Source organism: Dicentrarchus labrax, unplaced genomic scaffold (assembly GCF_905237075.1).
Source record: "Dicentrarchus labrax unplaced genomic scaffold, dlabrax2021, whole genome shotgun sequence".
In the NCBI taxonomy this organism is placed as follows: Eukaryota; Metazoa; Chordata; class Actinopteri; family Moronidae; genus Dicentrarchus; species Dicentrarchus labrax.
In genome coordinates this window covers 20,176,701-20,189,265 of record NW_026136722.1, presented here as the reverse complement: position 1 = coordinate 20,189,265, position 12,565 = coordinate 20,176,701, and the positions used below count along the sequence as shown (strand labels likewise).

Below are 12,565 nucleotides of genomic sequence, written 5' to 3'. Positions count from 1 at the left end.
ATAAAATCACAATCCCCAACACCTAGTGACCGTCTTGAGCTGCATGCATATCGTTTTGGCACCTAAATGATCAAACATGCTGTCAGAGGTCGCTTCCACATCTTTCAGATTGTGTAGAATCATATCAGCAGCGGCCCTGACTCTAACTTCATCAGATGGAAGGTTACGCATATTCAACAGACACTGAACTGCTGGAATGAATTTAGGCTTGTAAAGCATCTTCATCAATCCTTGAAAGTTGATGCTATAGTAGAAATCCTCTAACGGTTCCAAACACGGATGTTCCTTCTGGCTGGGGTGGCTGGTTTGACATCCGTAGCAGTTGGCAGTGCGGTACTTGTTGATGGTGATGGCGAGCAGATGCAGCACGGCCGTTTTTACAGTGCCGTAGAAAGCACTAGATAGCCAGCCGTCGATTTCATCCACCGGTTCTTCCTCATCCCACAGAGGTGGTGATGGTGGTGGAGTCAAAGAAACAGAGCTCAAGAGGGTTGGATACTCTGGTGCCTGCCGTGGAGGTGTGGGAGGCTGGGAATCACCCGTGTCTACCCAGACGGAGTCACAGGGTGAGTTCTGTGGGGCTGGTGGATAGCCAGGGCTCTGGACCAACCCTCCAGCATCGGAGGGATCGTGGGTTGAGAACTGCGAATCCTGGGGCCCATCTGCGTATGAACCAGGGGTGCAGCATGGAGATGCAGGGTCCTGGGGTTCCTCCAAAACAGTGCTGAGGTTACAGATGGATCCATCGGCCGAATGTCTGCGAGTTGCGCCCCCGACGGGTCCGGAGGTTGAATCTTCAGGGATGTCTGAAAATGGGGTCCAGATAGTGCCGATCCGGCGCTGCTGTCCGTTGATGGCAGCCATGTCTTCTTTTTTCGTTTTGGAGCGGTTTGATCAAGGATGCTGTGTTAGGTTTTGACTGTGTTACTCCTTTTTAAACCTTTGAAGACGGGGTAGTGGTCAGAGAGGGGGCGTTAGTGGGTTGTCAGGGGGCGGTAGTGGGCGGTCAGGGGGCGGTCTGGGGGCGGTAGTGGGCGTTCAGGGGTGTGGCTTAGAGCGTCAGCTTTTTTCTCACTTTCAAAGTGTCATTCCAATTACGACTGCTATGGAAGAGGGTTGTGATTCTCTCTCCTATTTCATCCATCTTTTCTAGCCAAGCGGCTAAAGGGATGGTTAGCACAGGCCGGAATACACCGCAGTCCGTATTAAAATACTCGAGGACAAAATCCCCCTCAAGAGGCTTCTCCCTAGATGCTTGGATAGTGGCGCGTATGAACCATTGACTGGAACCAGATATCTTTGCCTGCCAGACAGCCCTAGAAACGACACCAGACTCTGGTACATCGGTGGAAGGATCTGTTCTCACTTGATTCTCATCCGAGGGCCGTTCAGACATCACTAGCCTCAACACCGCCCAGTCGTTGGAGGTAAGAGTCACCACATTTTTCATCAAATTCAATTTTTCATCATCACCCAGCTGGTACAACCAGAGCTCGCCCTCTTCATACTTGAACACATACCCCCAACATCCAGACGATCCATGCTGCAGTAAAGACCATTGTTCTCCCAGAGATTCCTTTGGAGGAGCCTGTGTACGCTGTACATACACCATACTTTTCCTCGGTGCGGGAGGAGGCCCTCTCACTTGCCGGTAGATGGTGACTGGTGTCTCGCAAATCACAGACATCTCATCTTCTGGTATATTCTCTTTTTCACAATCGTAAAACTTTTCTTGTAGCATTGTGAATTGATGGCGAACTCTTTGCCGACTCTGTACTTATAATATTTGTCTTTTGTTCACACTTGAGTTTTAAAGGTTCCCCGCCATAGGGGTGGGGGTGGGCCAATTAACTGTGTACAATCTATTGATTGTTTTATCTTAAAATGTTTACCATCTGGAAGGGGTGGGGGGCATCTCTGTCTATTAGACCCCTAAAAGGTTTACCATCTGGGGGGGGGGGTTACCATCTGTGGTTTATCTATCGATTAGACCACTTAAAATGTTTACCATCTGGAACCCTTGAAGTGATAGATTTTTTGATCGATTTGACCTTTTGACCTGGGACTGGAAAGGGGGCGTGGTACCTGTCACTTTTACAGTTTGACAAGAAGTGCATAGATCCTTCTCTCTCTGCTCCATCAGGAGACCTTGATCTGAAGGATCTCTACCGGAGTCAGTGGAAGCAGGTCCAGGGACTCGCTGATCCATTCTGGAAGCGATGGCGTCAAGAGTACCTGACGACACTCCAGCCAAGAAGGAAATGGCAAGGAGACCAACCTAACCTGCAAGTTGGAGACATCGTGCTCTTAAAGGACAGCCAAGCCAAACGAAATGAATGGCCTATGGGACTTATAGTTAACACCTTTCCTGGCCAGGACAACAGAGTCCGTAAAGTGGAAGTCAGAGTTGTTAAAGGTGGTTCCCCCAAGGCATATTCGAGACCCGCTACAGATGTAGTGTTACTACTTAAAGGTGCATAGTGGTATAGCATTATACCAGGCTGGGAGTGTGCTGCCCCTTTAAGGGTGTCGGGGAATGTTTAGGCTGCTGCACCGTTTGTTCCTGCAAGCTTACGGTAGTTCGTTCCAGCCTTCATGAAAGTTGTTATCTCCACTCACATTTCATTTTTCTTCCTGCTGTACTTAGAAGGGACATAAGTCTGTAAGTATATCGTTAGTGTGTGAAGTACATATGTGACTTACCTGGTGTCCCGTTTTGGTTTACTATCATTTGTGTGTAAAGTAGATATCGCGACCGATGCTAATGCGCTAGCCCGTCAATGGGTTTTTTTCATATTATGTTAGCACTGAGCTAAGCGCTACTCATTACCACTTCTGTTGTGTGGAGTAAATTATAACTTTGGTGTGTATCTATGTATGCGTGTGGTATTTATGAGTGTATAAGAAACAGACAAAACGAAGTCTGACATGCTTTTTTATTTTTTGTATTACAGTTTCACAGATATTCTCAAGTAAAACATCAAAAACCTACCTGAAGACTCTGCAGTGTTTTATCGAGAAACTGTTTAACTATCTGCCAAGCTAGAAGTCAGCCGCATTCTTGCAAGGGCAGAATAGAGTGTAGTCGAAGTAGATTTGAATGAATATGGATTGAGGAAAATGCAACAATATGAAAGATTGGAGTATTAAAGTCCTTAAAGAGTCTGATAGAAGTATATACTTATTAAATTGATAAAAGTAGCAGATGAGTCGCATCTTTAGCACAGCTAATGATTTAGAAAAAATCTTATTGAGATAGGTGGAACATTTTATAACCCAAATAGCATGCCAATAGCAATAAGTTTCATGTGAAGCAACAACACATGTATCCTAGCAAATAACAGAGATAGTAAAGTTTTGCAGACTTTAGATGAGTCATGAGTAAATAACAGGACCATACTAGATGTTTTTGATGACACCAACTGCTGTTGAGATAGCTGAGACGGAAATGTGGATCCATGCATCCGAGTGCAAATCTTTTCCCAATAAAGAGATTACCTAATTTATGCGAAATGGATAAGGAAGTGGGGTGTAAACCCTTAGATGCAAATTTTCATCTTTGGATTGGTTTCCCAATCCTGGACACCAATTCAGCAACAAGATAAGTGTTCCCACTAATCCAAAAGCCTGCAACAAATGGGGTCCAAAAGTTCCCATACGGGTTCCAACACCCAGTTGTGGTAATAAAAGAACTGTTAACATCGAGGGCACAAGAAGACACGGAGGGCAGAAGTGGCATTGGCATGTTACCTACGCAGGGTCAGGAGACCCCAGAAGAAGATGACATCACAACAACCATAATAGAGCAGTTGATCAGAGAAAAGGACAAATTCAATATATGATCAAATACCTCTAACATGAAGATTGTTAAACATTAACTTGAAAAGTCTTACCAAGTAACTGCGTACCCACTAATACATCATTAACTGAGTATTATGTGATTTTCCTAAATATATTGTGTTGACACGTTGTGTCAAAAGAGGGGAAAGACCGTACTCCTTATAAAACTATTTAAAAAGACCCAGCAGTTCCCTTGCACTTCAAAATAAAAGCATTTCCTGTTAACATGATTCGTAGTAGTAGTAAATGAATTACCATTAACACGTAAACATATTTTACTCACATATTTACTGTATATAGCCTAGTGTAAATAGTATGTTTTTAGCATTACTTTTAAACTAGTTAATCTAAACAACATGAATTAAATTATTTAATCAAAAAAATGATGACACAAGTTATATTTTTATGTTAAATAAAACACTTTTTTATTAAATAAACATTTAAAATATTTAAAACATTTTAAAATAAAAGTTTAATAAAATTATACCTAAAAGAAGACATAGAAAATGAGGCTGGCTTTGAACGACAACGATCTGAACACAAACCGCAAAAATCGGCGTTGCATTCCCACTTTTTATTCCGCGTTTAGACAAGCGTCTTTGGGGGGTAAATCTGCGTGCACACGGTGACTCAAAAGTGTGTGAAATTTGATGTAGTACGCATGCCAGGTGGCTAGGTGGTACGGTGAAGCACTGCCACACAACACCATCATGAGCGCGTGCATGCGTTGAAACTTCCTCTTACTTCTCTCCTTAGTAGCGCGAAATAGCCTACAGTCGAAAACCAACACAAACAATTGCCCTAATGCGCCTTCTCTGTTCTGTTATATTATCTGTGATTACTCGGCTTTACTGCTGAAATGACCCTGGATAGATATCAGAGCAGCTAGGGCAACTTGAATGTCCGACTGATGGAAATAATCCGACATGTTTGTTGTTGTTTGCCTGTACTGCACATGGATGTGACGTCAACACGTACGCGACGAGAGCCAGCGTGAGCAGATCAGAGCACACTTTTGCGTTGTTAACCCTTTAGAACGGTGGAGCGTTTTTAAGATTTCCACTCTGGAAGGTGGGTTCATTTTTTTGCGTTTTTAAGCGCCGAAAACGCCGTCGCCGTCTAAACATCTGATAAAATATTTTGGCGGTTTCACCCGGGAGCGTTGTCGTGTAAAGCCAGCCTGAGACACAAAGGCAAAATTTACTGCATTGTTTCTGTATTAAATTGTATTCCTGTTTTTCGTTTTACATGCCACATATTGAATTCTTCAGTCATTACTGTTGGAAAGAATAATGATGCTCTAAAATGCAGGTCCATGTGTGAATGCACTGACAAATGTATCTAGATAAACAGTTCTCAATAAATGTGGAAATATACTAAAACGTAATGTATTTGTGCTCAGCCCTCTGATTTGTTGCTTGTAGCTACAGTTTTAATCTGATCTGTGACTGGTCAGATTTTGGTTAGGAACAGGTGATGTGTAATCCAGGGGAGGGAACTAGAAGCAACCTAAACTATATAATGATAAGATGGAAATTACAATACTCAGAGCAAGACATCCACAGTGATATTAGAGTTGAGCTGACTTTACAGGGCAAAGATGATAAGTGAAGAACCTTACCTTCTTGGTAAGTATATTTCTTTAACAGTACTTATACTCAGGTTAGTGTTTGGGTTTGATATATGGTACAATAATCCTTTTTCTATAATATAAAGTTCAGATCCATGATGCGGGATCTTTTTCAGCTGTCAGTTGCCATAAATATTCAACACTACTACTACTACTACTACTTCTGTTAATTTGACTAAAAGTCAGTTTACCAATGCTTATACACTGATAAAAAAAAAACATTTATTCAACCTTTTTGTTGTGAAAACTTCCATAATTATACAAGATATCTGTCAGTTAACAAATTAACAAATCCATTAAAATTACACAAAAAATACTTTTTTTCACTAATTTTACATAATTTCAGAAATATATTAACACTATTAAACTTGAATTCAACAGTTTCCTCTATTAAATGAACAGCAAATTTCTGTAATTTGCAAATGTATTTTAATCTTCTTGTGTGAAAAACTGGAAATTTTCTTTAAATAAGCAGTAATTTTATGATTATTTACATTTACACATTTTTATGCTATTTTACATTAGACATGTAAATTCACAGGCTATCTTTACAATTTTATTAATATTTCCAGGAATTTAGACAACACAAAAAAAGAATCTGTCAAATAAAGGGGAATCTAAATTAAAAAACTTGTGTTTATTCAATGCAAGTATATTTAAATAGTACATTACACAGGCAATTTAAAGTGCTTTCCACAATGCATAAGATAATTTTAAAGGAAATTAAAAAGCTAAGAACTGAGATATAAATAAAATAAAATAACAATAAAAAATGAAAGATTTATAGACAAGCAGCAGCAACTTTATCCTGTGACACACTGCAAACCAGTGCAGAGACCTGAGAACTGGTGTGATGTGTTCACTGTTCTTGGTTTTTGTTAGGACTCTAGGTGCAGCTGAATGAATTGTCTGAAGATTTTTTGTCCTAAAAAGCTTTGTGGTAGAGCAAGTTACATTTTGGTTTTATTGTTTTTATCTAACGTGTTCTATAATGTAAGCATATTAAATAAAAGAGGAACAAACCACGGATTGAGCCTTGGGGAACTCCACACATAATTTTGGTCTGCCCAGATTTATCATTACCAAATGAGACCAAATAGTATCTGACCTAAACATAGGATTTGTTAACTGCACTTAAATCTAATAAGAGCTGAAATCTTGCCTGAATCAGTTTCTAAACACACAATCTTCAATTAAAGCTGCAAGCAGTGCTGAACGTGGCCTTGCATGTCGCCTGGATCTGATCAACCGGCTGGGTAGTAAAACATGTAATTTCCTGTTGCCAGTAGATGGCACTAAGAATATGACAGGAATATTGGTGTGTATGTGTTTAGCCTGGGACATGCCCCTTTAAAAACTCACACATAACAGAAATTTGAATCATGATCGTGTTTACATTAAATTCTCGAGGAGGAGTTTGTTAAAGTACATCGTAGCATTCCCTTGAATGGGCATGATCACGTACAAAGGTGTGGAGATGCAAGGTCTTTTGCCTTACCACTGGGAACCTCAGCGCTTTCACTACATTTTCAAGAATGAAGCTTATTTGGCTGCCTCCATCTAACAGACAGCATAAGATTTCTCTCCCTGCTAGGCCCACTGTCCAGGCTTTTACTGTGCTGGATACAGACCTTGTCTTCCCGTTCCTGGTTGTGTGGCATGTCTTGTTTTCTGTGCAGGTAGGGTGGCAAATTGGTCGTTAGCAAATTGGATACGCCTGAGGCCTGTGTGCCATGTGCCTTTAAAAACCCTCTGGGAGCTCAGTACTCTCTCTCTTTCCTCCCTGAGACAACTAACTGGTTGTTGGGTTTGATGGTTTGGATTGTATTGCTGCATCTTATTAAAACACAGCACTCATACACTCACTTACACCCCTGATCCTACTGATTTCACATACTACTGTTAGTTTAGTTCAAGTATTCTTTCCTTAATAAATCATTTTTTAATTGGATTTGTTGTGTGCGTCTTCCTCCTTTTTGTCATAGCCGTATGGCTCAATTTGTGACAAGTGGGGCTCGCCGGTTCAAATTTGAATTGTTTGTGGCCGTTATTTGGTTACCTGATTGATGTAGGGTATTTGTTTGCAACTGCATTGGTTTTTGCTGAGGCGTATGTTAAATTTGGCACATTCTTTGTTTGGGGAGATTTGGTTGACTTGTTTCAGTCAGGGGGAGTTTGGTCCTGCAGTTAGCAGGTGTTGCCATGAGTAGGCAGTTAGGAGCTAGCAGAAGTGATTGTTTGGTCCCCTAGTGTGGTATGCTTTGGCTTCTCTGGTTTCCCTGTTCAAGTATTAGCAACATGGTCCATTTCGGCTTGTTTTATTTTTTTTAGTTGTTTTCTGTGTGGTGTGCGGTCAGAGCAGTTGTCTCGGGGACACATCCATAGCTTTCAGGTGAATAACCAGCTTGCTGCCTGCCTGACCGGGCTATTGGTTTAAGTGTTTACATAGCCCACCGCTAATCTTCATGAAGACTAGGGTTTAGTGAGGTAGCTTAGTCTGTGGATAGGCAGTTTAGGTAGAGGGGGACTTCCACATTAGTTTTGGGGACACCATTAGTGTCTTGTTTGTGCATTAGTTGACTTATGCAATGCTTTCTGTTGGTTCTTGTGTTTTCTTCTGCTGGGGTCCATTGTCTGTGTTTAAGGATGAGTTAAAGCAATCAGATCCGCCCATCAATATTATTGACTATGTCAATGGGTTTAGGCATCGTCTATATGCTGCAGGGGAGTTGTCAAAACAAATGCTAGCTGTGTCCCAGGCTAGGATGAAGAAAAGGTATTACCGCTCTTTCTGTAAGAATATTTCTACAGTGGTGGCACCACTTAGAAGAAGAAGAAGAAGAAGAAGAAGAAGATATACTTTATTGATCCCCAGGGGAAACTGTTCTTTTCACATTTTTTTTTTTTTTTTACTGACTTGCTGAAGGCCAGGGCTCAGTTTGTGGCCAACCAAGTGCCAGGAAGCTTTTGATAATGTGAAGTCTCTTTTGTGTTCAGCACCAGTGCTGGCTGCACCCTCTTTTGACCATCCCTTTTTCTTACAGGTAGATGCGAGCAATGTAGGAGCAGGAGGAATGTTAATGTAGGCAGATGAGCAGGGAGTGGACAGGGCAGTAAGTTTGTTTTCTAATTCAATCGGTATCAGTTAAACTACTCAGTGATTGAAAAGGAGGCCCTTGCGTTAATCTGGGCCCTTCAGCATTTTGCAGTCTATGTGTGGTCTGGGGTGACACCAGTGGTGGTCTACACACAACCCACTCACCTTTCTGCACATTGCGATGCCCTAACCAAAGACTGATTAGGTGGTCACTGTTCCTGCAGTCTCATGATCTACACATTCGACAAATAAAAGGCTGTGATAACGTAGTTGCGGATGCACTGTCTCAGGCTCCCATTTTAGAGTAGTGGATAGAAAGTTGTTTATCTCCTGTGATTCCTCTTCCTCTACATTCCTTTAAGTTTGCTCCCTAAAGGTTGAGTGGTTGCTGGGGGGAATGGTTTTGGGACTGGAAGTTTATAGGACGTAAGTTTTGTTATTTACTTGAGTAAATTTTGGTGTTTTTGTTGTGTTGACAGAGATCCTGTGGGACCCCTGTCTAATGGGGGGGGTACTTTAAGTGGGCGTGGCAGAGGGTTGTCAGCAAATTGGACACACCTGAGGCCTGTGTGCCATGCGCCTTTAAAACACCAATGATCTTACTGATTTCACATACTACTGTTAGTTTAGTTTAAGTATTCTTTCCTTAATAAATAATTTCATTGGCTTTGTGTGCATCTCCCTCCATTTTGTCATGGCTGTATGGCCCGGTTTGTGACAACAGGGAACTGCAGGTTTTTACTTCCACGTTTACTTCATTTGAAGCCAGAGGTTGCTTCTTGTGCAGAATGACAAGAGAGCCAAAGAGAGCACATAACAGAGTCTCAGTTGGCTTCCAAACATCCGACTGCCACCTACTGACCCTTTTGGGTTTTGCACTAAAATAACAAAACTGAATAAACATCCTTCAAAACTTCAAAAATACCAACAACAAAAGCTGGGATACAAGTCCTACAAAATAAAATCAAAACAACAAAATATCTTGCTTGTCCATGCACTCAAGAAAAACAACACAAATTGTGACATCAATAAATACATTCTGTTCTGAATATTAACATGAATCAAATAAATGATCTGAGGGGAAATTGACGAGCTACTCAGCAATATATAAAATAATTAAAATTAGCTTCACCTTTATCAGCTGCAACATTAATGTGATGAACACGCGTCAATAACTATAAACCAAAAGTGTAAGACAGTGGGAACTGTTGGGTCTCAAAATTATTTTACAAAGGAGTACAGTCCAGCCCTGCTCTATTTGAGGGGTCCTTTTTTCAAATTTTATGTTTATTTTGATGCCTTTGCTTTGTACTTTTACTTAAGTAAATTTGCTACTTCGACTGCATTAAGAGATGTGAGTATCCACTGATGTCTTTATTATTTTTTCAAACAGATCCTTCAGAGCTGAGGATTGTGCTCGTTGGCAGGGGAAAAAATCGGATTACTTCAGTGAGGAAGATTCTCCTCGGGAGCTCAGAGGAAAATGAGAAATGTTCCTCTGGGACAAAAAAGTGTCAGAGGAAAGAAGTAAAGATCGGACAACAAAATGTTGTCATTGTTGAAACTGATCTGTGCAATTTGGAAAGAGTGAGTGGGGAGGAGGAGAAAGAGGAGGTGTTGTCCCATGCTGCTCCTGGTCCTCATGTCTTCCTCTTTGTGCTTTCCTGTAAAGACAGATTTACAACCCCGGAACAGAACGCAGTGGAAATGTTTAAGGAGACTTTCAGCAAAAACGTTACACTTTACACGATGGTTCTGTTCACCGGTGGAGAGGAACTGGAGGGAACCATAGAAGAGTTTGTTGGAGAAAGTGAACTCAAAAGCTTTGTTGATGACTGTAAAGGAAACTGCCATGTCATTAAGAACAATGATGAGAGTCCATCTCAACGCACTGAGCTTCTGCAGCACATCAACAATATGGTTCAGAAAAATGGAGAAAAGTTCTACACCAAGGAAATGCTCCAAGAGGCTGAGAAAGAGGGAAAAGGTTGGGGAGTTAGGAGGAAAGTCGCATTCTGTGTTGGTGCCTCTGCTCTAGGTGGAGCCACTCTTGGAGGAACAGCATTTCCTATGTTGAAGGTCCCATTTGCAGCTGCAATAGGTGTTCCAGTTGGAGCAGTAGCTGGAGGTCTGCTAGGAGGTGCAGGGATACTTGCAGTAGCACACATTAAGGCTAAGTTGCATAGGGCACAACAAACAAACACATCACCATGAGAATGCTTTGTCTGTCAAGTCACTACATTCACTTGCTGAGAGCCAATGTAATCAGTTCTATACCAAAAACAAAAAAGCCAATACTGATCAGTATTAACCCAAATACCAATCTCTGTGATCAGATATTAGCATGCTCTCTTTTATACACACAGTTATAAACAGTTACACGTGGCAGGTAGAAGGTGTTAATATTTAAAAACCAAATCTCTACGTAAAAACTAGTGTGTCAGCTGGAACCTGCTTTAATGTAGTGATGATAAAAATAAACTTGGAAAGTTAGAAACTGACGTTAGCACAAGGCTAGGTTTGACTGTGTCCTGATACTTTATGACAAATATATATTGTATTTACTTCTTTAATAAAAAAAGCACAGGCTTATCACTGACTACAGTTCAGTAACCTTTTTTTTTAACTAAATATAACATGCATTCAATTCTTTATGTTGATTTATTATGACTGACAGTGACCTAGATGAGAATCAACAGTAGTCGTGTGATGGACAACTACTGAAAAATGAGCTGGAACTTACTGTTGCAGATTAGTCTTGTCTATCACTACAATGACCAAACATTTTTTAATGAACAATGACCCTGAATGTATCGCATAACGTTCATCAACAACATATTTCTTTTTCCCTTCAATGTCCACTAATGGCAAAAAGCACTATCAACATTTCCTTAGGTTCCAGAAAGATCCTGTTCTTTATGAACTTCTTACTTTACCAATATTTCACCATGTTTCGCAAACGACACTATGGACTATATATGATTGTAAATGGATATTAGTAACAGTTTGTTTAATATTGGTAATGTGTGACAGTTTTTTCATTGCATTGCTTGTTTAAGAAAATGTTTTATAGGCTAGTATTTCACATTATTTTGATCCAGGTGGTTTTCAGAGCTTTATAGCCGACAACAGCTGCCTGCTGTGTCTGGAAACGATGCTAATCAGAGCGGTGAGAGTGAACCAAAACAGTAAAGTTGTGGACCATCAAACCAAAACAATAAGCTGAAAGATGCTAAAATGCTCCGTAGAGTTGAGGAGAGCTCAGGAGTCGACCCGAGTGGCCCTTTTCACATACAAGTAATCATTTGATTCATCGTAAATCTAAAATGATTGAATATAGCCGCTTTAAGTCATTTATCAAGCAGAAAATACCAAACATGTTACTGCTTTTAAAATCTGAGGATTTCTTTTTCTGTGTTTTACCTTTTAAAAGTATAATGTGAACTTTTAGGTTTCAGTTGGTCTCACCATTTGGGCTGTTCCCCCTCATCATCATATTGATTAACCCTCAAGGTTTTTTATTGAGTTTGAAGTCAGATTGGATTAAAGACAGTCGATTCTTTTATTATTGAATTATCTCATTAATTTGCTTTTCATCTCATCCCATGTAGTTCGTAGTAGTAGTAGAAGTAGTAGAAGTACTGTTGTTATTGTGTACTCTTTGATAGAGTTACAGTTTTATAGAAAAACTCATGGTTGTACTTTGTGATCAGTTCTTTGTATGAATAGATTAGAAACACAGTAATTATTTCACTTGTATAATCACCCTTTCGACATTGTATTTGTGTTTTTACATGTATATTCATTAACATTAAGTAACATCATAATCCTGTGGACATCATGTGTTACTGATCGGATTTCATTAAATATTACATTGTGTTTTTTTTAAACGGTGGTGGTTTAATCAACGAGGCCTTTCATTATGTTTGATTTCAGTACGACTTATATCCCAATAATAAAGACCTGTAACCCTCCACCAGACTGTGTCATCATTCAGA

General features: G+C 40.3%; 1 protein-coding gene across 1 annotated transcript; it reads left to right on the top strand.

Moving 5' to 3' along the window:
* The first annotated feature begins 5,400 nt into the window (after positions 1-5,400).
* LOC127356490 (uncharacterized) lies at positions 5,401-10,799 on the top strand. The gene is made up of 2 exons (XM_051388263.1): positions 5,401-5,468; positions 9,961-10,799. The coding sequence occupies exons 1-2, from the start codon at positions 5,441-5,443 to the stop codon at positions 10,779-10,781; spliced, it is 849 nt and encodes a 282-aa protein (XP_051244223.1). The 5' UTR covers positions 5,401-5,440; the 3' UTR covers positions 10,782-10,799.
* Positions 10,800-12,565: the final 1,766 nt, after the last annotated feature.

Coding starts and splice junctions, on each gene's coding strand:
- LOC127356490 (XM_051388263.1), top strand. CDS start 5,441: ATGATAAGTGAAGAACCTTACCTTCTTG. Junction 5,469..9,960: donor TGAAGAACCTTACCTTCTTG/GTAAGTATATTT, acceptor TTTTTCAAACAG/ATCCTTCAGAGCTGAGGATT.